Raw genomic sequence first — 24,509 nt, forward strand, 5'->3', positions numbered from 1 at the left:
TTAAATATAAAAGTGAATGTTTATTCAGGATAAGAAAGGAGATGGCAGGTTCCTTTTCATGGACCTCAAGCATAGTGGATGCCCAAAATACTTACAAAGAAAAGAGTTAAAAACTGCAGAGTGTCCTACATGTTCTTTGATCACCTTTTGTTAGCTTAAGGAAAACAAGTCCTTATAGATGTCTACTCCTAAGACTTCTATAAACTCATAAAGCTCATAAGAACGAGTTTTGGGAGGATGTCATCCTATTATCCTGATAGGGTCAAAAATGAATATTAAATTCAGCCAGACATTTGGAATAAATCTTTTGTGTATCAAAAAATTACTAAAACTAAATAAAACATTTAAATAAGTCCCTCACCCGGAAGGGGAGCAGGACATTCTCATCTCAGAGAAGTTAGGAGGGGAGAATGAGCCCTGGAATCACTGTGTTTCCCCCAGGGGTTTGCACCTTTAGTTCTGTTTTGTGAAGTCTGTGGTGCAGATTATGGATGTTACAGGTGATAAAGAAAATAGGTATTTTCTCCCTTAGGGACTTGATAGTAATTTTACTGGGAACTGAAGACTGAAGGCCCTGTTACAAACCCGTGAACAGCCACTGGTCTCGTGTGGTGCGTGCGTAACCGGTTCCCGTTTCTGCCCCTCTGATCATACATGCACTAGTGTGAACAGGAAAGGGGGGACCTTCCAAGAGGAACACGTGAGCAGTACACCACCCCCGTCTCTTCCCCGTTTTTATGTATTTACTTCAAAATTACCATTGTACTTAATGTACACTCTGCTTGTTTTGTTTTATAAAATGTATCGTGAACATTTTCTTAGTCAGTATCCTTCGAAAACAAGATTTTTAAGGGCAGTGTGATATTCTATTTTATGAATATGCTGAATTTACTCAATTGTTCACAAATTAGGTTTTTTCTAATATCTTGTTATTTTAATCAATAAACAAACCTGTGCACGCATCTCAAATTCCTGGTTAAAGGATGTGAAGTAAGACAAGGATATTTTTAATGTTTTTAATTATACTGTCAAACGGCTTTCCAAAAAATGTGCCAATGCATGTTTCCACTAGGAAGAGATATGATGCCCATTTAGCTAATACCTTCACCAGCAGTTTCATATTGTTTCAGTTATCACCAATTTTATAAAACAAACAAAAATGCTATCTTATTATTTTAGTTGCACCTGGTTCATTGCTAATGGGCGCAGGCTTTTCCTGGGTCATGATTAACTTGTTTCCTTTGCCAGCTCCCCTTTTGGGGTGTCTTCCTTCCCATCTACCAGGCTTTCCCGAGAATCTGTCACGACAGGTGTGCCTTCCTCCAAGTTGGGTTTTCTTGCTATGCTGCCCACTATGGAAACTCTGAGCTGAGACATCCAGGTAGAGCATTCCTGCACTGGTAGCATCGGGGAGCCTGGCAGATGCAAACACAGGTTCTCCTGGAAGGAAATCCTTGCCCAGGCCTCCCAAATTCCCGTAGATCAACCCCAAAGATGAGCTCACACCTAAATGTACAAACTACACAAAGAACCAGTCAGCAGATGACGAACAGTGAAATTACATCCTCGAAACTGGAGACAATGGATGCATCAGGCAAAGAATACAAATAAGTGCATTTAAAATGTTTTGTTAGGGCTTCCCTGGTGGCGCAGTGGTTAAGAATCTGCCTGCCAATGCAGGGGACACGGGTTCAAGCCCTGGTCCAGGAAGATTCCACATGCTGTGGAGCAACTAAGCCCGTGCACCACAACTACTGAGCCTGCGCTCTAGAGCCCATGAGCCACAACTACTGAGCTTGTGAGCCACAACTGCTGAAGCCTGCGCACCTAGAGCCTGTGCTCCACAACAAGAGAAGCCACTGCAATGAAAAGCCCACGCACCACAACGAAGAGTAGCCCCCGCTCGCCACAACTAGAGAAAACCTGTGCACAGCAACGAAGACCCAACACAGCCAAAAATAAAAATAAACAAAATAAATAAATTTATTTATTTTAAATGTTTTTTTAAAAAAAGAAGAAATTGAAAATAACCAAAAATGAGATACTCTAAAAAGGACCTGATCTGGGAGAAAAAAATAGACCTTAAAAAAAAAAAAGAAAATTAAAACATACAGAAATCTGTTGCATTTCTTTACAGTAACAATGCAATATCAGAAAGGGAAAGTAGAAAAAAAAAATCCCTTTAAAAATTGCATCAAAAAGAACAAAACACTGAGAAATAAGCCTGACCAAGGAGTTAAAAGACTTAAATGCTGAAAACTATAAAACATTGATAAAGGAAATTACGGATGATTTTCAAAATGGAAAGCTATCCCATACTCTTGGATTGGAAGAATTATTATTGTTAAAATGGCATACTACCCAAAGCAATCTACAGATTTAATGCCATCCCTATCAAATTACCCATGACATTTTTCACAGAACTAGAACAAGTAACCCTAAAAATTATATGGAAGCATAAAAGACCCAGAATTGCCAAAGCAATCGTGAGGAAAAAGAACAAAGGGGAGGCATAACCCTCCCAGACTTAAGATGATGCTACAAAGCTACAGTAATCAAAACAGCATTGTATTGGCACAAAAACAGACACATGGATCAATGAAACAGAATAGAGAGCACAAAAATAAACACACATACCTACAGTCAATTAATCTTCGGCAAAGGAGGCAAGAATATACAATGGAGAAAAGACAGTCTCTTCAGCAAGTAGTGTTGGGAAAGCTGGACAGCTGCATGTAAATTAATGAAGTTAGAACACTCCCTCACACCATACATAAAAATAAACTCAAAATGGCTTAAAGACTTAAATATAAGACAGGACACCATAAACCTCCTAGAAGAGAACATAGGCAAAACATTCTCTCACATAAATCAAATCAGTGTTTTCTTAGGTCAGTCTCGCAAGGCAATAGAAATAAAAGCAAAAATAAACAAATGGGACCTAATCAAGCTTATAAACTTTTGCATAGCAAAGGAAACCATAAACAAAATGAAGAGACAACCTACGGAATAGGAGCAAATATTTGCAAACAAAGCATCCAACAAAGGCTTACTTTCCAAAATATACAAACAGCTCATACAACTCAATAACAACAAAAAAACCCCAAACAACCCAATCAAAAAAATGGGCAGGGACTTTCCTGGTGGCGCAGTGGTTAAGAATCCGCCTGCCAATGCAGGGGACATGGGTTCGAGCCCTGGTCCGGGAAGATCCCACATGCCACGGAGTAACTAAGCCCATGTGCCACAACTACTGAGCCTATGCTCTAGAGTTCGCAAGCCACAACTACTGAGCCCCCGTGCCACAACTACTGAGCCCCCATGCCACAACTACTGAAGCCCGTGTGCCAAGAGCCCGTGCTCTGCAACAAGAGAAGCCACCGCAGTGAGAAGCCCGTGCATCGCAACGAAGAGTAGCCCCTGCTCGCCACAACTAGAGGAAGTCCGTGTGCAGCAATGAAGACCCAACGTAGCCAAAAATAAATTAATTAATTAATTAAAAAAAAAAAAAAACGGGCAGAAGACCTAAATAGACTTTTCTCCAAAGAAGACATACAGATGGCCAATAGGCGTATGAAAATATGCTCAACATTGCTATTTATCAAAGAAATGCAAATCAAAACTACGATGAGGTATCACCTCACACTGGTCAGAATGGTCATCATTAAAAAAAATCTACAAATAATAAATGCTAGAGAAGGTGTGGAGAAAAGGGAACCCTCCTACGCTGTTGGTGGGAATGTAAATTGATACAGCCACTATGGAAAACAGTATGGAGGTTCCTTAAAAAACTAAAAATAGAATTACCATACAATCCAGCAGTCCCACTCCTGGGCATATATCCAAAGAAAACTATAATTTGAAAAGATACATGCACCCCTATGTTCATAGCAGCACTGTTTACAATAGCCAGGACATGGAAGCATCCTAAATGTCCATCGACAGATGAATGGATCAAGAAGATGTGGTACATATATACAATGAAATACTACTCGGCCATAGAAAAGAATGAAATAATGCCATTTGCAGCAACATGGATGGACCTAGAGTTTATCATACTAAGTGAAGTAAGTCAGATAGAGAAAGACAAATATCGTATGATATCTCTTATATGTGGAATCTAAAATATGATACAGATGAACTTATTTACAAAACAGATACAGACTCGCAGACATAGGAAACAAACTTATGGTTACCAAAGGGCAAAGTGGGGGAGGGATAAATTAAGAGTTTGGAACTAAGATATGCACACTGCTATATGTAAAATAGATCACCAACAAGATCCTACTGTATAGCACAGGGAACTATATTCAGTATCTTATAATAACCTATAGTGGAAAAGAATCTGAAAATGAAAATATATGTGTGTGTGTGTGTATACACACACACACACACACACACACACACACACATATAACTGAATCACTCTGCTGTACACCTGAAACTAACACAACATTGTAAATCAACTATAATTTTAAAAAATGAAAATCAAGTAGATACATCAAACAACAAATCAGATACAGATGAAAAGAGAATTCTGGAACAAGGAAGGTAGATCCAAAGAAACTGCCCGAATGCAGCAGAGGGACAAGGGGGTGGGAAATAGAGCAGCTTCTGGGCATCAGGTGGAGGCCCAGCATCAATCTGGTCACAGCCTCAGCAGGAGAGACGGAGACCCCGACCACCCCAAGCACCGTGAATAAGAGGAAATCCACAGCCAGGCAACTGTGATGAAACTAGAACATACCAAACTGCAGAGAATCTTAAAGACAGATTGCCCACCCACGGACGCAGCCGCCTCCCACGTGGGGGACTCGTCCTTACTCAGAACCCACCCGCTGAGCTGCTGCTCAGAATTGAAAGAGAAACAAAACCGATGGGTCCACAACCCGCAGACCCCCACTAAACGTGCTAAGGAGTGTGCTTCGGGGGAAAGAAGACACCAGAAGGAAGAACTGAGAAGCAAGAAAAATGTAAGAAAAAAAGGTAAACATGGGGAAACCCAGCAAAGACAGTTTAAAGCAATAATAAAGGGCGGGTAGCTAAAAAACAGGGTGAGACGGCGCAGGACAGCACGCAGCGCAGCTGATGAGGGTGGGGGTGCGTATGCAGAAGAAACCACCCAATAACCCCGTCAAGACCGCAGCACAGACACACGCGTGAAGGTGAAAGGCACACGGGGGGCGGGGTCACGCCTCGGGGGCGGCGCTGGGCCCCCGTGGTTTTACTCAATTGCCGGTTTGGTTCTGGCGTCCGTCTGCAGGTGTGTGTGTGGTCATCACGTTGTCTTCTGTGCTTTCAGTGGGTTTGAAATATTTCATTTTCAAACTGTGTAACCTGAACCGTTGCCACAGGTGACGCAGCGGCAGCTGCTCCGAACACCCCAGTCCTGCCTGTAATCCTGCGTCAGGAGAGAACAGGAGAGGGACAGAACCTAAAATCAGGGTTTCCGAGGACAGTTCAGAAGCCCAGCTCGCCCTCTGCTTTCTCCCCCGCAGGCTGGAAGCCACGAAGCGACAAATCCCACACGCCGACGTGCGAGGCCTCGGACGGGGTCACTCGAGGCAGGATTTGCCGTTTCTTCACGCTTAGCTCTGCCGTCTTCGCTGACTTAAGGCCCAGATCACTCCAGGAATTCACTGGGGAAGCAAGAACACACCCTGCGGGAGGCGGCAGCCCCTATGTGGGGCGCTGTCTTCCTGGCCCAGACCCGCTTGGTTCTAGCGGGAGCTGGCAGGGTGGCCTCGGGGAAGACCGCAGGGCTGGGCCAGCGCCCGCCTCAGCGGACTGCTCGCTGCCGGAGGTTAAGATGAGTTCGGTGGTTTTCCTCTCTCCCACCCGGAGGGCTGAGCGCGTCCAAGCTGCTGCTTCGGGGCGGCGCCTCGAGGCCTCCTCCGAATGTGGTCCCCACGTCCAGGCGGCTCCCTCCAGGCAGGTTTGCTTTATGGAAACCGTCCCGGGTTGTTCACAATGAATTATGAGGGAACAGGTGGGTGTTCAGAGTGCATTTCTGGCTCAGGGTGGAGGTGGAACTCCAAGACAATGCTGCCTCGTGTGTGCCAGCATCAGCCGCCCACAGCCCGGCCTGAAGGGAACGCACGGTGGGATCAGGAACCCGGCCCGTTGTCCAGTGCCGGCCACCAGGAGCTTACAGATGCATTTTCCTCTCTTTCAGATCACGTTTTATATTCTGGTGAAGGCCATTTACACCCTGGGCTACAGTGTCTCTCTGATTTCCCTTACAACCGGAAGCATAATTCTTTGCCTCTTCAGGTAAGTAGCAGAAATGAGCAATCCTGCCAAAAACGTGAGACAGGAAATCATCCATTTAAGCCATCTAGGCCCATCAGAGGAGGGCAGAAACCACTGGCTCCAAGCCTTCCTCTGTGCCGAGCCAACCAAACTCCCTGGGAAAATGCCAGCATGAAATATGATGCTAATGTTGACGTTTGTATTTAAATACTCTGCATTTCTCATATGAAGAGACAATACTGACCATGGATAAGAATGCAGTTCAACTGTTATTTACTAAACAGCAATATGCAAATGCTTTGAAAATACAGAGGCACCCTGGCCTTCCCCTCCCACTCAGAAGCACCCACATCTGGGCCTCACAGTGGGTGCCCTGTTAAGAGACACTGTCATGTGTTCAGGAGCATGAGGACAGGTTCAAATCCTGGGTCAGTCTCTTAGCAACTGTGTGACCTTGGACAAATTGCTTAACCTCTCTGTGCGTCTACATGGAGGCTGATGGAGCCTACATGGCTTGTGGGAGGTGCTCTCTGAATGACTCCTGCTTTTCCCCTGCTCCTGGACCCTCGCTAGGTCTCTGGGAGCTAATGACAGACGTTGTGCAGCTGGTGGTCAGGGTTCAAGGGGGGAGGTAGATGCTTCTATCTGGGAAAAGGTTCTAGTTTTTAGGACTAAATCCGTGTCTTAAGCATCACTAGCCTTAAGTAAAATGGGTGATATCCAGCTTATTTTAACAGGGTTTTGATCACCTGTCAAAAAACAATCTGTAGAGAACAAAGAGCATTATTTGGGGTCTCAGGAATTGCAATTCGAGAAACACAGACTCAGGTAAAACTGAGAGGGTTCCAGGGAAGAGAAGGAGTCGGGGGCTTGTAAAGGCAAAAGCCACAGGTTGTTAAAGTTGTCTGGCAAGAGTTAGGATCGGCTCTGATGCAAAAGGAAATATTGTCCTTAAGGGACAGGCTGTCACGAGTTTTTCGGGGGGTGGGATCTGATATGTATCTGAGTTTCTGGAACACTGTGCAGACCTTCTGGACGCCTCGTCAAGACAGTGAGTGGTCAGAGCTCAGATCCCGTCCGCCTGAGACGTGGTGGCCTCACTTCCTCGCGGCCTCTGGCTCCATCTGGAGGTTCTCTTGGCAACACCAACTCCACTTTTATTTTCCTCCCACACACCACATATCTTATTTCTCTTTGCTAAAATATAGTTCAAATGTTGGCCAGTCTTCATATAAAATCAGTGATATAACAAATGGAGTGTTTTTAGAACATTAGGAGATCCATACTTGGAAGAAAAATGAGTGAGTGGAGGTGATGGAGCAGGTAGCGGAGATCTCAGCAGACGTTAGCTGGTGCTCCTCTAGTTTCAGGCATCTCGGCTGTGTCAGGTAGTTGATAATTCTCAGAAAGAATGAGGCAATGCCTTTAATCCAGAACTGCACTTTGAAAAGTGTGGGGAAGACCTATCATATTTTATATGATTAAATAAACTTCTTAAAAAAACACTGGTATTGTATTAATATTTGTTCTGCTATCTTCTGTATTTTATTGTACATTTTTAAATCTTGAAATTGTTAAATATAAAAAAGAAAGAAAACATTTAGGGAGGTAAGCCAGCACAGGGTAACTTGAATTAGAAAAATTTCAGTTTGTTTTTAAAGAGCTCCTATATTGAGCAATCCATATTCTTGACACAGCAATTTCCCTCAGGTTAGCACTTCATGACATATTTAACTAGCCAGCAGTAGCATTTGGAATTATTGCAAATATGGTCGTGATCCATTAAGAGCATCTCAAATGGTTTTATGCATATCACAGTCTTCTTTACGTGGACATCATTCTTCACCTGCAGGTGACACTTCTTAGTTAGAAAAAGGACGTGTCTGCATTGGCTGTCATTCTGCTGGTTCAGTGTGTAATGATCCCAGGAAAAAGTGCCCAGAGCCCAGGGCTGGAGTACAGTCCCAGGCTCTGCCTTCAACTCGGGCACCCTTCCCACTTCCATCTGCCAATGCCACCTCCCTGGAGAGCTGAGAGACTGAGTTAATTCTAAAATCCATGTTATAAAAATAACATGCTCCAGGGGGGAGGGGAAAAAAATAACACGCTCCATTGTCCTGGTGATTACACCCAGGAAACAGAATTCTTTGCAGTCATCGAACATTTATTCTCCAAAATATAGCCCATAAGCTAAGAAAGCATCAAGCAACCATGTTCTTTTTTTTTTTTTAACATCTTTATTGGAGTATAATTGCTTTACAATGTTGTGTTAGTTTCTGCTGTATAACAAAGTGAATCAGCTGTATGTATACATATATCCCCATATCTCCTCCCTCTTGCGTCTCCCTCCCACCCTCCCTATCCCACCCCTCTAGGTGATCACAGAGCACCGAGCTGATCTCCCTGTGCTATGCAGCTGCTTCCCACTAGCTAGCTATTCTACATTTGGTAGCACATATATGTCAATGCTACTCTCTCACTTCGTCCCAGCTTACCCTGCCCCCTCCCCCGCGTCCTCAAGTCCATTCTCTACGTCTGTGTCTTTATTCCTGTCCTGCCCCTAGGTTCATCAGAAGCTTTTTTTTTTTTATATTCCATATATATGTGTTAGCATATGGTATTTGTTTTTCTCTTTCTGACTTACTTCACTCTGTATGACAGACTCTAGGTCCATCCACCTCACTACAAATAACTCAATTTCGTTTCTTTTTATGGTTGAGTAATATTCCATTGTATATATGTGCCACATCTTCTTTATCCATTCATCTGTCAATGGACACTTAGATTCTTACTTTACAGCAGAGAAACAGAGCATCTCATTTCGTCATCTCTTTCTTTCCCGAAGGTCATGCAGACTTGGGTGTCAAACGCAGGGCCTAGTTCTGTGTGGGAGTCGCGGGTGGTCACTGTTGCTGGCACCCTCGAGCGCGGCCTGTGGTCCAGGCACTGACGAGGCAGCCCCGGTCCTCACAGGCCCAGGAATAGCAGCAGTAATTGCTAACACACTGTGCCATGCTTTTCATGGGGGTTGTTAATTTGGTCCTTACGACACCTCCACCAGGTAAGTGCTCTCACGTCCCAGCTTTACCAGTTAGAGAAGGAGGCCTCGGAGGTGCCGTGTGTCCCAGGCTGCTGAGCGGGTGAGCGCAGGGCCCCGGTCCACCACCGCCTTCACCCCGTTCACCTTCGGGAGTCCATTCACGCCACCATCAGGGGCGGATCCCAGCCTGGCTCATCCGGAGACACACTTTCAGTTACATCCATCATCCGTTAGACCTGTACCTGGAAATGAAACTTTAAATGTGTGGTGAAGACGTCGCTGAGAGACCCGGCAACGTGACGCGTTTGGACAGCTTGCTGACCTGGAGGGGCTGTGCCCACCTGGGGGGCAGCAGCAAACCCCAGCCCCACTCAGTGGAGAGACGCGGTGAGAGGGAGAGGGAGGAGGAGCAGAGAAAAGAAGAGAAGAGAGAAAAGGATTTGGCGAGATGAGAGCTCCCAGCACGAGAAGCACACAGAGCCGAGGCAGCGTCGCGCCTGCAGCCGCCGGACCACAGCGCAGGGTCGCTGAGCTTCAGAACCGCTCCCGTGGCGTATTTCATGTCGTCATTACTGAGGTCCGGGGTCGTGTTGAATACACAGAAATAGACTTCTGAGTGAAGTGTGCGTGCAGGGACGTGGGCAGGGCTCCACGTGCAGCGCGACGCTTGTCCCCAGAGAGCACAGCGCCCAGGTCGCGATCCAGCAGGGTTGGCACCAGGAGCCGATCTCCAGGCCGCTGCGTGTCCGTCACCACCCGCTTCCCAGAAGGTGACCGTTACTCAGAGTTCTGACACCACAGGTTGCTTTTGCCTATTTTAGAATCTTACAGAAGGAACGCCCAAGTCTCCCCAGTTCAGCATTTTGCAGGGAGGTTCATCCGAATTGTCGCGTGTGGTTATCCTGTTCGTTTTTATTGCTGTGTGAAGATAACACAACTCATTTATTCATTCAATGTCCACGGAGACGTGGGTGCCTCTCGGTTTGGGACGACCACAGGCAGCACCGCTGTGAACATTCTTGTGAGTTCTCTCCTGCACGCGTGTACACAGTTCTTCAGATGTGTGTGTGTGTGTGTGCACACTTATATTTATACTCACATTTATGTTACGTTTATATGTCTTTCCTGTCGTAGGCCGTGCACAGGTGTGGTCTCTCTAGGTACTGCACGTGCTCACCTGCCTGGCGGAGATTCCTTCCACTCCACCTCCCACCCCCGTTGTCTGTAATAATATAGAATTGTGTTTTTAATTTGCATTTCCCTGGTGAGTAATGATATAATGTGTTTGGAAACTTTTTTTTCTGCAGGACCATTTCAAGTGTTTGCTCATTTTTCTATTCAGCTGTCTCTCTTTTTTTAAGTTAATTTTTAGGAGTCCTGTAAGAGCAGCCTTTCATCAGATATGGGTATCACAGATTTTATCTCCAGCACTGTGTTTCAACTTTACACCCCCCTAATGAGTCTTTTGATAGGCGAAAGTTCTTCATTTTAATGAAGCCTATTGACCATCTGTCTTTATGGTCAGAGCTTCCTGAGCCTGTTTAAAATATCTCTGGCATGTTCTTCTTTGTTATCATCTAGAAATTTTTATTATTTTAACTTCTCATGTATAGGTTTATGATCCACTGGTGATTTATTTTTGTGTATGGTGTGAGGTAGGGGTTAAGGTTCATTTGCTTTCTCTGTAGGTGTATTCAGTTTCTCCATGACCATTACCTGGAAAGCCCACCTGTGCCAGTGTGTTACAAAGGCATCTTTGTGACTGTGTATCAAGGGACTGGATGCCCTGTTCTGTCCTGTTTCCCTCTTTATCTAACACGTGCCATTTTTACATTGCTGTAATTGCTGTACCTTTATAATAAGCCCTGACTTCCAGCAGTGTAAATCTGTCAGCTCTTCTTTCTCACTAGGAAGAGCTTGGTCATTTGCACTTACATGTGAATTTTTTTAATCAGCTTGTCAGGAGCCATTAAAAAAACTCTTCTGGGATTTCATTTTGGATTGCATTGCATCTGTAGATCAGCTTGGATAGACTGGACGTCTTTACAGTTTTGAATCATCCAACCAGTGATTATAGTAGATCCTTCCATTGGTTTGGGTTTTCTTAATTTCTTTCAATAATATTCTGTGGTTCTCTGAGTAAACATCATGGACGTCTTTTGATAGTCATGCTGAGGTATTTGTTTATGCTGTTGTATATATTTGTGTATACATAACGTTTAGAAAAGGAATTGATTTCTGTATATTGATCTTGCTTCAGCAGACTTGCCAAATTTATTTATGAATTTTATAGTTATTCTGTAAATTCATCTGGATTCTTCTTATATGCAACTCATGTTTTTGTGAAGCACAGTATGAATAGAAGTGATGATAGAGGACCACGTTTTCTTATTTTTGAGCTCAGAGTGAAAGTTCTCAGTATTTCACTTGTAAGCATGATGTTTGCTGCAGATACTTTGAAGATACTCTTTACCAGATTAAGAGCATTCCTTTCAATTCCCAGTTTTCTGAGTTTTTAATCATGAATGGGTGCTGATTTTTCTGTGTGTATTGAGATGAGCAGATGGTTTTTATCATTTGTTCATTTAATGTGAAAAAATACATAGGTAGATTTTCTGATATTAAATCTACCTTTCATTCCTAAAATTAACCCTAGTTGGTTGTGATATATTATCCTTTTACTATATAACTGGGTTTAGTTTATGAATGTCTTGTTGAGGATTTTTGTGTCTCCATTCATGAATTTGATATAATTTTCCTTTCTCGTAAAATACGCTTTGATATGACAGTTGCACTGGTCCAATAAGGTGAATAAGAAATAGCCCCCCTTTCCTATTCTGTGGAATAGTGTGCGTTAGATAAGGTGCTATTTCTTCCATAGCGTTTGTGGAATTCACCAATGAAGCCGTCTGGGCCGAGAGTTGTCATGTGGGAAGGTTTTCTTTTTAGGTTCAAGTTTTTGAAACAGACATATGACAATTCATATTCTCTGTCTCTCCTTATGTTAGTTATAAGTTGTATTTTTCAAGGAATCTATTCATTTCATCTACATTTCTATATCTCTTATTATATTTTTCATGTATGTAAGAGTTATATCTACTTTTTCATTCCTGGTATTGGTAATTTTTATTTTCCTTCTTTGTATCTTGATGAATCTTACTGTATAAGGCTTTATCAGTTTTATCAGTGTTTTCCAAGAACCAACTTTTGACTTTAATTTTCTCTCCTGTATGCTTATTTATTAATTTACTGACTTGTGCTCTTATCTTTATTATTTCCTTCCTTCTGCATTCTCTGGTTTCGATTTGGTATGCTTTTTCTAGCTTCTTAAGTTAGGTGTATGTTCAGCCTTCCTTTGTTTAAAATGCATTTATTTATACCAACACATTTCCCTCTCAGACCTGCTTTAGTTCCATCTTTTAAGTTTAAATATGTGTTTTCCATTATCATTGAGTTCTAATTTTTCTAAACTCTTTTTTTTATTATTTTTTAACTCATAGGCTATAGAAGACTATAGATTAATTTCCAAGCTGAATAGAAAATTACTAACAAGTTGGATTGTGGCTTAATTCATGGTAATCTAGCTGAATTCATGGTAATCGGAGAGCATACCACATGAATTAAATCCTCTAAAATTTGTTGAGACTTGATTTATGACTCAGAATGTGGTCTATTTTAGTAAAAGTTTAATTTTCATTTGAAGACAATATAATTTCCACAGTTATTGGTTTGTATGCTACATATGTCATTTACATAATTTTGTCAATCATGTTATTTAAATATTCTAAATTTTACTATTTGTTTTAACTACTTGTTCTATCAGTTACTGACAGACATGTATTAAAATTTCCAACTATAACTGTGGACTTGTCTATTTCTTCTTTTATTTCTTTCACTGTTTGCTTTATATATTTTAAGGTTATGTTATTAGGGGCATACCCATTTAATGTTTTATTTTCCTATTAAACTGTCCATGTTTAGTAATGTTCCTTGACTTAAAAAAAATCTTTTATATTAATGTAGTTATATTAGCTTTCTTTTATTTGATATTTGCAAGATATATTGTTTTCTGTGCCTTTACTTTGAACTTCCCTGTTTTATATTTGAGTGTTTTACAAGCTCTGTTTATTTTTTTTTACAAGCTCCATTTAATTGAGATTTGCTTTTTATTTCCAGTCTATTTTTATTTTTTACATACAGTATTTTACACTCACATTTAGACTAGTTACTGACAACTTGGAGTTTCAATCCACCTTCTATCTCTTTTCTTTCAGTTGTCTCAGCTGCTTCATTGCTCCTGCACTCACTTTGTGTTTCTTTTTTAAATTGTCAAGTATTTTTATTATTCCAATTTTCCCCTTTCAGATTGTTAGTTATATATTCTATTATTCTTCTTCTGGTTTTCACCCTATATTAACAACACGCATCCTTGTCTCGTAGGTGTTAACCTCCATTTACTATTTTTACTGCTTCCCAGTCAACTCAAGACTTCACAGCATTTTATAAGTACCACAAGGCATGAGTACTGTTGTTGTTTGAAAGTCAGTGTTTATTTAGAGTTGCCTGTCTTTCTGTCTGTCCTGGTGCTCTTCATTCCTTCTTAAATTTTCATGTTTCCATCCAGGGTCATTTTCCTCCTGCCTGAAGATCTCCCTTTAGTGTTTCCTTCAGCACAGGCCTCCCAGGAGTGAATTCTCATGATTTTTGATTGCCTGAAATCATCTTAATTTTGCCTTCATTTTTGAGGATATTTTTGAGAGTATTGAATTCTTTTTTGGCAGTTATTTTCTTTCCTCACATTAAAGATGTACATCATTAGTTCTTTTGAAAAAGTCAGCTGCCAGTCTCACCATTATTCCGCTGAAGGATGAGTCTTCCTCTGGGTGCTTTGAAGATTTTTTTCCTTGTCTTCGGTTTTTAGCAGTTATACTATCATGGGCTTTAGTGTGGTTTTCTTTGTAATCCTCCTTCTTGGAGTTAGTGGAATTTCTTTAATCTGTTATTGTATTTTATCAATTTCAAAAATTCTTGGCTAGTAGCTCTTCAAATATTGCTTCTACCTTATTCTCTCTCTTCTCCTTCTGAAACTCCATTTTCACGTATGTTTAACATTTTCATCATTTCCCATATATTTCCTATTGTTTCTTTATATTTTACATTATTTTGTTTCTCTCTACTTTCATCTAGACATATTCTACTGATCTGTTTTCCAACTTATAATACTCTGATTTACAGTGTCTAATCTAATGTTAGACCCAGCTATTTAATTCTTAATTTCAGGGTTATTTTTTAAGTTTTCAATTTTCCATTTGATTTTTACAATTAATTCCATCCTCTAATAAGGTTCTCCATATCTTCACCAATTTTCTTGGATATATTAATCAGAGTAATTTTACAGTCCATGTCTTAAAATGCCAGTGTCTGGATCTCCTTCTAGTCTCTGTTTGTTTTTGTTTTTGTTTTTTCCTTTTTAACTGTATTTGATCCCTTGGTACTGTTTCTAGCATACTTATTAATTTATTGAAATTACATATAATTAAATTGTAGAGACTTTAGATGATCTCTTACTACAGAGAGGATTTAATTTTTCTAGCAAGATGGGCAGACCAGCCTGAGCCAGGCAGGGATTGAGTTGACTTGAGGCCGTATTTCAGGCTCTGTGAAGGCTGGTTTGTCATTATTCCTACATCATAGCCTTTTAGGGGTTTCAGATGAAAACCTGGGAATCTTTCTACTCATCCAGCACGTGAACACCTTAGGAAATGGAAAAAGGAAAGGAAAACCTCAGTAGATAACTGCCTGCTGAATTTTGGGCTCTCTGTGTTTTCCTTTTCTCCAGAATCATTGCTCCTGGTGTCTGTTAACTTGAAAGCCCTTAACTTCCTTTGCTGTCCATTCTGTCCAGTGACGATGTTATAAGCTCTGGGCCCCTGCTCTCTAATTGGCTGCTGTGCCCTGAGACATGGGTTAACCAACGGCCCAGGAGACAAGAGGAGGTGGGTGCCCAAAGAGCCTCAGTGCCTCCCTCCTCACCAGGGCCCTGTCCTTCGAGTCCTAGCTGCTTCCGCTGCTCTCCAAAGCTCGTAGGCAACTTTTTAAATCACATTGACCCCTTAGTGGGAGGGAAGTCAGATAAGCTTCTCTTCGTAGCCACAGGTGGTAGTCTATTTTAGTATACATTTTTTAATGTTCTTCAAAATTTTTAAACTTTACTTAAACCTAAAGAGTTAATGTTTAACAATGTTAGAAGTGCATCTGTGTGGAACAGCTTGTTTCTTAAAGACTCCAAACAGTTAAAAGTCAGAGTTAAAGCAAATATCCAATTAAGTCTTCTCCAAAGCAGAATTTAAGTGTTGTAAAATAACTATAAACAAAATGTTCTGAGCATTTTTTAGAGAAGCAAAATATCACATAAAGTTAAGTTCAGAGACAGGTCCTTTGATGTGGGTCTTGCCGGAAATTTGCTGCAAAGATGGGTGGTCTGCACATCTGTGAAGTGGGGGCGTGCCACTGCAGGCTCGACTCAGCACGGCCTTGCTTTATACTTTTATGCTGAAATCCTGTTTCTAGGACTGATCTAAGGCGCTAAGTCAGAAATAAGGGAAAAGGTTTATGCACAAAAATATTTATCATAATGCAAAGCTGTAAACATCTTAAATATACAATAAGAAATAGTTAAATAAATGATTAACTTCCATAAAAAAGAAGCCTTAAGATTAAAGCCACACAGGCAACTATCAAAGTGTGCCCGAAATCAGTGTTTGATTATCTATCTCCTCCCCCTTCCCATCCCCCTCCAATTCCCCTCTGTCCCCATCCACGCCTCCCCCCTCCCCCATCACCCTCTCCCTGCCATTCTACTCCCCTCTGCCCTCCCACCACCGCCTCCCCCTCCGCAGGAAGCTGCACTGCACCAGGAACTACATCCACCTGAACCTGTTCCTCTCCTTCATCCTGCGAGCCATCTCGGTGTTGGTCAAGGACGACGTTCTGTACTCCAGCTCAGGGACTCTGCACTGCCCCGACCAGCCGTCCTCCTGGGTAAGGCTATCCCTGTGGGCGGGGTCCTCTTATGGGGGGCGGGTGCCTGTGTGAACTCCAGCCCCACCGGCCTCCCTCCCCACCGCCCACCCCTTTGCTCCATCCCCACTTGGCATCGGGAAGAAGTCCCAGAGCCGGTGGTCCCCGTCAGGGCGAGGGAGCAGGCCTGAGCTCGGAGCAGGCCCACGGTGGCCGGCAACACAAGGTGGGCACGTGGGCGCTGCCCGGTGGGAGGTCACGGCCGGAGTGCTGACCCCAGGCAGAGCCGGTGTCCCAGGAGGCCGCTGCCCCGAAACACCAGCGGCAGCTCGAGCCGGACGATCCTGGCACGGGTGGGCATGCTCGATGCCGTTTTCTCCGCAAATGCTCGGGATTCTGAGCAGTAGATGCTTCCCCCGACTGCTGGGCGGAAATCACCTGCGCGGTGAGTGCGTCCCCGCAGCACGTGCTGGGAGCGCAGTGTGCGCCCGTGACCCGCGGGCCCAGCTCTTTGCCCGAGGATGAATCACCTTAATTGTTAGCAGGCTTGGCTTGTGGTGGACATTAGTGGGCCTTTAGGGCATAGTTCAGTTTAGTGCGTTTATATTGAGCTCCTCTGAGATCAACACTACCCAGTGTTCCGACACCCAATCGCACCCTCCACCTGGGTTCTACCCATCACCCTAGTCCTGGTCACAGCTCTTCCACACTAGCCGGAATGCTGTTCTCCACCCGCATCACAAGTGGATGGATTCATGTGCTGGCACCGTTGCTCTGGACTGAGCAGATTTGAGTCAATGTCGTTTTAACATAGTAAAGCCTTTATCACACCGAAGAACTTCAGCTGCTTCTTAGGTCTGCAGGTGCAATAAATATCAATATACTCCTGGGATAATCTTGACCAGGAGGCACGTGGACTGAATATAATAATGAAATTAGCAACAAGATCCTCCACCTGGCAAGTCCCAGCCGCAGGTGGGAGTGCGGCCCCTGGGCTCTCGTCCCTAGATCGAGCGTCCGCTGCACAGCTGGGGGTGCACCCGAGGCCTGGAGCACGGATGCCTGGCTCTCCTCCCGCTGAGGAGCCTTCGGTCCCGTCTCTGTGTGTCTCGAAGCTCTGCTCGAAGCAGCTCTCCTTACTTAGCTCTTCATTAAAGGATGTAGTAACCCTGACGGACCCACAGACAGCAGGCCCTTGACCTGGAGCAGTGCTCTCAACCTCCTCCTGCTGTGTAGACAGAGGATCTGGCTGAGGGACGGGCAGTAACAGGGACCTGGGTGTCCCTGCCCTGAGTCCCACCTGCCTAGGGGTAAACTCGGAGGCCCTGGGCTCTGCAGTGAGGCTGAAGCATCTGAACAGGGATGCACCCGGCCCAAAGCTGAATGCTGACCAGGCTGTACTTGCTGTTCCGGGTGGGTTGGGGGGAGGCGGAGAGCCAGAGACAAGGGCTGGAGGCTGGGCTGGGGGTCTGCACGTTGCAGAGGGTCCTGGGCCCCCTGAGTTGCCATGTAGGCCCACAGCCCGGGTCAGAATGGCAGAGGGGGCAGGAGAAGGGGAAGTGAGAAGAGCCCATCAACACACACAGGTGCACAAGTGCACACACACGCAGAACACATGCACACAGAGGTACACAGGCACGCAGAAACACGCAGGCATATGTACGCTCACATAGAGACCCAGGTGCACAGACCCAGGCGCACACACACCCTTCAGACTCTGTCCCATCACGAGTTTGGCTCCATCCCTGGAAAGATGGCTCCAAAGGAAGGGGCTTTGCGTGGTGCTGGGGGAGTCCATGTCCTCGGGTGTGGAGCAGCTGTGGACGCAGGACGAGTGAAACTGCACACGTGGACGTCACCACGGCCATCACCTCTGCTGCTTGCTGCACAGTGAGGGCTCCAGGCGTCAGACCCACAGAGACACCAAGGCCCAAGTCCCCAGCCCCGCAGCTGTCATCTTCACACGTTTAAATAAAATATCCTGCTGACCTGCTCTGAGCCAGCACCTACAGATGCTGTAAGTCTCCCCAGCACTCAGGGAAATACCATCTGTCCCCGTAGAGCCTGAGAGGACACGTATTTCCAGGTGTGACACCTGATTTTGCCTTTGACAACCCTGGTGGTAGGTGCTGTTTTCTTGTCCTTTTCAAGGAGTTGGGCCTCAAAGAAGCCAGTGTCTTTATTGGATCAAAACGTGGACCAGGAGACAGAACCCCTGCCTCCGTCCCCACCAAAGCCAGCCCACACATGTGTGGGCTCTTCGTTCTCTGCACTTATTGGTCTGGGTTTCATCTAAACCTGTGGAAACCGTGCTCCAGTCTAGAGAAAACGAGCGACCAGAGGGCCACCTGAAGCTGACCTTCAGGACCCCCGCGGACAAAGGAGATCGGCCCCCTGGACACCTGGCCGTGAGCAGTGATGGAGGCTCCGAGACAGGGGATGGGGCTGGCCGAGACCTTGCTGGGATCTGTGTGGGGCGCTGTCCCGGCCGCATGGCCATCGGCCTCTCCACGCTAAAGAAGACGGGGTCAGCCAACAGCCCGTCAACCCCCAAAGCCTCCTGTCCTCAGAGTGTGTTGATGGTGGATGAGCAACAGGAAAGAAATGCAGACATGACGTTTAAACATTTTAGCAAGAAAATGGAATTGGAATCATCTTAAACACACTGTGTCCTCTTTCCTCCTCCAACAGGATATCTTGGAAATCCTCTGAGTCTAGCGGTGTCTCAGGGTCTGCTCTGAATCTAGCGTGCAGGTGTGACATAATCTGTGCGACCGTCCCACCAATAACAGGCACACCCTGTTTTTATATCTTCTGTCCCCACAAGCGTCAGTGTACATGTATCTTCGTGCACGAGTGCTCTCACCTCGGTCAGGCGGCTCTGGAGAGAGACTGGAGGGACCAAAGGGCACATGTGTTTAAATTGCAACAAATAGTGCTAGACAGCTTTCCAAAGGCGGAGATGCCACGGGTGCTGCGTGTGCAGGACTTGCCCTGCTGTGCCGGCCAGCAGGGCTCACCACAGATTCCCTCCACCCGTGGGTGTGGACCTCTTCCTCCTCGACACCCAGCACACGCCTCTGTCACTGCTCCAACGAGGTCTTGGGTTGCTTCTCCCGTCTCCACAGCAGTGTTGTTACGTGCATCTTTCCACTTACGGCGGCCCAGCCCCGATGTCCAGTGGGCCGCCTCCACATGCAGACCCCCTCCCCGCCCTCAGCATCAGTAAACCGTAACCACCTTAGAAAGAGAAGGAACCACGCTCCACTTAGGCAAGAGAGACCTGGTGCGAGGTAAGGGGGTGGAGCGTCCTGGAGAGGATGGAGCCGCTGTGAGTTAAAGCTCCTCACAACCCCGGGGAGCCAGCTTGAAAGCCTGCCGTGCATTTCCTGCAACTCTGTCCACCCTGTGCACGTGTATGAGTATATCCACATATATATAAGTACATCCACCCCATCCATTCACATACACATATTAGGGGAGGCGGCTGCAAAGATATAGAAGAATAGAAATAAAAGTACTGTTCTTTTTTTCAGCTCATTTATATAAGCTTAGTGATTTAAAGCCTCAATTTCATGTTTGCTCATGACATGGAAATACCTGATATGTTTACTTATATGAAGTTCTGAGAGATTAAAAATGTATTTATTTTATGTAATACATAATTTTTCCCTTTCAAAACTCCTGGGGAGATAACTTATTTGGTGAGTTTCTCTTGTTCATTCCTTTATTTTTTCATCTCTTATTAAGAGTGCACAGTGAGGAAGAACAGAGGAGGAAAAGTGGGAGTGAGTGGAGGGTAAGGATGCAGGATGGAGAGGGAGATGCAGGGAGGAGGGAGGAAGCAGGGAGGATGAGGATGGAGGGAGGAGAGGGGGATGCAGGAGGAGAGGGGGATGCAGGAGGAGAGGGAGATGCAGGAGGAGAGGGGGATGCAGGAGGAGAGGGAGATGCAGGAGGAGAGGGGGATGCAGGAGGAGAGGGAGATGCAGGAGGAGAGGGAGATGCAGGATGGAGAGGGGGATGCAGGAGGAGAGGGAGATGCAGGAGGAGAGGGGGATGCAGGAGGAGAGGGAGATGCAGGAGGAGAGGGGGATGCAGGAGGAGAGGGGGATGCAGGGTGGATGAGGATGGAGGGAGGAGAGGAGGATGCAGGGTGGATGAGGATGGAGGGAGGAGAGGAGGATGCAGGGTGGATGAGGATGGAGGGAGGAGAGAGGGATGCAGGAGGAGAGGGGGATGCAGGAGGAGAGGGGGATGCAGGAGGAGAGGGGGATGCAGGATGGAGAGGGGGATGCAGGAGGAGAGGGAGATGCAGGAGGAGAGGGAGATGCAGGAGGAGAGGGTCAGGAGGAAGGAGAGGGAGGTCAGCCAAGCGTGCCGGGCCCCACATGGTCACTCTCAAAGTTACATGTCACCCTCAGGGACACTGTGTGCATCTGCCTGGGCCCCATGCTACCCTCCAGCGGGTTCCAGGGCCTCACCGGAACAGGCACATGTCTCCAGGCAGCGCCTCTGTGTTGGGTATCCATGCGCCTCGTGCAGCACGGGCTCGCGTTGGGACCTGGAGCAGGCTGCCTGCCCGGAAAGTCCTCATCCAAACGCAGTGTGCTCTCTCACTCTGTGGCATCCAGGTGGGCTGCAAGCTGAGCCTGGTCTTCTTCCAGTACTGCATCATGGCCAACTTCTACTGGCTCCTGGTGGAGGGGCTGTACCTCCACACCCTCCTGGTGGCCATCTTCTCCCCCCGCCGGCGCTTTGTGGCCTATCTCCTGATCGGATGGGGTAAGGACTCCCCCGACAGCCCACTGCCACCCCCAAACCCACCAGGTTCCTGATTCCTGTCCTCTCTGACCTATAAATGCAGATGCTTTCAGCTCAGAAAAGTGCTGTGCCGCCCCTGTAGGAAGAGCTTTTCTAGAGCCAACAGCTTAGTGTTTCTGGGAACCGGGACCTGATGTAAAACTGCTCTGACTCTCATTCCTGGGGCGAACCCTGATGGTGGGCAAGTCAGAAGGAAGGGGCCTGGGAGGAGAAGGAGCAGGGAGACCGTCCATCATGAGGTCCCACTAACGTGCCCATCAGCAGGGCTCTGCATCAGCTGCGGGACCCCCACCTTCACAGAGAGGGACTCCCCTTCAGGTCATTGCCAAGTCTGAACACAGCCTCTCCAGCACGTTGATACCGACACCCAGAAACACAGAGATGCGTTTCAGGACAGTGAAGCCTTCAAACACATACTCAATTATCTTCACTGCTTAGTAAGGCATGAGCATAAGCCTGTATGTATTTATGAAGAGTTTCCACTTAATCTTTTCATCAGAAAGCCCTTGTCCTTGACCATCAGGCTAGTGAAAGCTCCCACGTGTGCCCCTGCCGGGCTGGTCCAAGTAACCAGCGCGGGGTTGTGGTCACCAGGTGTCTTTCTGCAGGCATCCCCACCGTCTGCACAGGTGCGTGGACTGCGGCCAGGCTCTCACTAGAAGACACAGGGTGAGTGCTGTGCCCGTAAAGAGAGATCAAGCAGCACTGACTGAGGTCCTGGCATCACTGGTCTCGGGAAACCAGAGAGAAGCTTCGTATCTGGTCGAAGGCAGCCTTTGGACACCAAGGGGGAGGACGTTGAACTTCATGGGGAGGAACTCGGGTTGGAGTGCTTGGAGAAGAGCCAAGGGACAGGTGGGGCTGAGCTGGGCCTGGCAGCGGAGCTGAGGTTGGGGTCAACCAGGCAGAGACGGAGCAGCCCAGCGAGGAGGCCGGGTTGAGACGGCCAGCTGGGGCACAGCTCTCTGAGGTCGTGCGGTTGGGCCAGAGCCCAGAGCACTTCTGCTTTGTGTGCACAATGAGCCAGACCATGGCCCAGACTCAAGCACCAAGAGCTCCCACCACGGGTGCTGTGCCTCATGCAGGACCCCAGGGTCTACCAGTTGTCCACTACCAGTAACAAACCACCCAAAGCTGGGAGCTCACAGAGTCCCAGTTGATTTGGTGCGTTTCTGTCCCTGGCACTTGGGGCGGTTCTCCTGGCGTCAGCCTGGCTCACTCACGCCACAGGCACCTGCAGGGGCAGCCAGGGCCGTGGGTCTAGGCAGCGTACGCTGGGTTCCAAAGACTCCACATCCTGCTGTCAGAACCAGCTAGGATCCAGGACGAGGGTGGGTCTGTGCCCCTGCCGGGAAGGGGTGTGGGTAACACGGTGAGCCTGAGGCATTTTACAAGCCGCCCACCCCAGCTTCCTGCTGGAGAGAGCGCGTGGCAGTTAGGAGGGACCACCGAACACGCCGCGTGAGTGAGAGGGCTCACGGTCGGGGGGCGCTCTGTTTGGCAAGCCCCCGTGTAAGGGGTGAGTCTGCAGCGTGCTGATCCTCCTGTGCTTGGTTTGTAGATGGAACTGGTGGTAACGTGATTTTCCTTCTCTCTTTTCAACAGTTGCTGGGATACCAATGACCACAGCGTTCCCTGGTGGGTTATACGAACACCGATTTTAATTTCTATTATAGTAAGTCATTTCTGTATTGAAACGTGAGTTGCCTGCCGGGTTGTACACTTGGGCAGAGGGCGAGCCCACTGTCTGGGAGTAAATATAAATGGCCCGTTCTACTAGGTCTTCTGAGACAAGTACCCTGAGGCTGAGCTCTTGCATGGTGGGCTTGGCCCACCTTCAGGACGAAGTCTCAGTGAAGCGGAGGGCGAGAAAGAGACAGTCCTCCAGGGGAACCTCGGGGTGGGGGGGGGTCACAGTCAGGTCCCCCAGATGTACAGCCTTAGAACAGAACTGGATTTCCACCTGTGGATTTCATGTCTCAAAATTAATTTTCTCAACTCAGCTGCCGCAGCCTGGGGTCAGAACGTATGTGATGCAGCAGAGAGACACTGGCTCTGACTCAGGGGGGCGGGGCAGGGAAGAGCAGAACCAGGGGGGCAGGGCCCTGGTGCCTCTGAAACAGCGGTGCCTGGAGCCCCGTTTAGGGCGGGGCTGAGCCACACACGTCCGGGCCACACCACCTCCCTTGCAGGGGGACTTCACACACAAACGTGTTGTCTCTTTTTTTGCAGGTCAATTTCATCCTTTTTGTTAGTATTATACGAATTTTACTGCAGAAGTTGACATCCCCAGATGTCGGCGGCAATGACCAGTCACAGTACAAGTGAGTATTTGTTTAGCTCCAGCTCTGAGCCAACCTCAGGCAGCCTGGAAACTTTGAGTATGTGTGTGGAGAGCAGAAAAACGGGGGTGCGAGGACCCTGCAGATGACCCCAGCTTTTCTCCTTTAGTCGCAGGAGTGTGCTCTTGGCCACTTTACAGGGAGCCCCGGAGATGGACTGTCTTGTCCAAGGGCCAGCGTTGCCATGGCAATTATTCAAGCCTGTTCCTCTCCTTCATTCCAGCGTGCATGTCCTCTAGAGAGCTGCTTATTGACGTGTTCTGCCCACTTTCCTGTTTTGTAATCTGACTTTTTCTCCTTGGCCACACATTGTTTGTATTTTGTATTCTTTCTTCCCCGCCAGACCACAGGGTCCAGGGGACACCTCATGTCGGGCCTTGTACTTAATAACTCAATTGATGTTTGTTGCCTGAATGATAACATGAAGATGGTTATCGTCATCTCCCTCATGGGAAAGAGAACAGAAGTTAAGTAAATCACTCACAATCGTCCAGCTAATTAATAAGAATCTGAGAACTCTGTAAAGGAACTTGAAGATCATATAAATTTCTATCAAGAATTTATAAAGAAAAGATAAAGCCCACAACTCGAGTATAAAATAAAGCTAGTTTAGTGTAGAGTGGTTGGTCCAGCTGATAGGAGCCTTGGGTGCAGGCAGATTGGGGTTGGAATTGCAGCTGCAGAAGCTGCGTGACCCTGGGCGGGTTACCTGACTGCCCCTGCAGGGTGGGCCCCCCTCAGCTGTCTCCTTCCCTCCCCTCCTTTAGACAGCAGGGTGGACCTGGGGAGACAGACAGATGGCATCCCCTGGGGTCAGCAGCCCAGTGCTGGGTTATGTACCAGCTGGAGGGCTGGGGGAGGTAACTGCACTGCTCTGCCTCGGTTTCCTCACCTGTGAAGTGGAAATAATAATAATAATAATTGTCACAAGGTTATAAGGATTGATAGAGTTAATATTCAAAAGACATTTAGTGGCCGTCACCAGTAAGTGTTGTGATAGAGTTTGGTAAACATATACATATAACTGTGCC

The 24,509-nt window shown here is 46.5% G+C and overlaps 1 protein-coding gene across 3 annotated transcripts in view; it reads left to right on the forward strand.

Moving 5' to 3' along the window:
• VIPR2 (vasoactive intestinal peptide receptor 2) overlaps positions 1-24,509 on the forward strand; it is a 70,630-nt gene that overhangs the window by 41,072 nt on the left and 5,049 nt on the right. For all 3 annotated transcript variants that reach the window (XM_036864156.1, XM_036864157.1, XM_036864158.1), the window contains exons 5-10: positions 6,176-6,273; positions 16,192-16,333; positions 20,947-21,097; positions 21,745-21,805; positions 22,742-22,811; positions 23,369-23,460. In XM_036864156.1, the coding sequence (XP_036720051.1) occupies positions 6,176-6,273; positions 16,192-16,333; positions 20,947-21,097; positions 21,745-21,805; positions 22,742-22,811; positions 23,369-23,460 (614 nt within the window). The remainder of the gene's footprint in view (positions 1-6,175; positions 6,274-16,191; positions 16,334-20,946; positions 21,098-21,744; positions 21,806-22,741; positions 22,812-23,368; positions 23,461-24,509) is intronic.

Source organism: Balaenoptera musculus, chromosome 9 (assembly GCF_009873245.2).
Source record: "Balaenoptera musculus isolate JJ_BM4_2016_0621 chromosome 9, mBalMus1.pri.v3, whole genome shotgun sequence".
Lineage (NCBI taxonomy): Eukaryota > Metazoa > Chordata > Mammalia > Artiodactyla > Balaenopteridae > Balaenoptera > Balaenoptera musculus.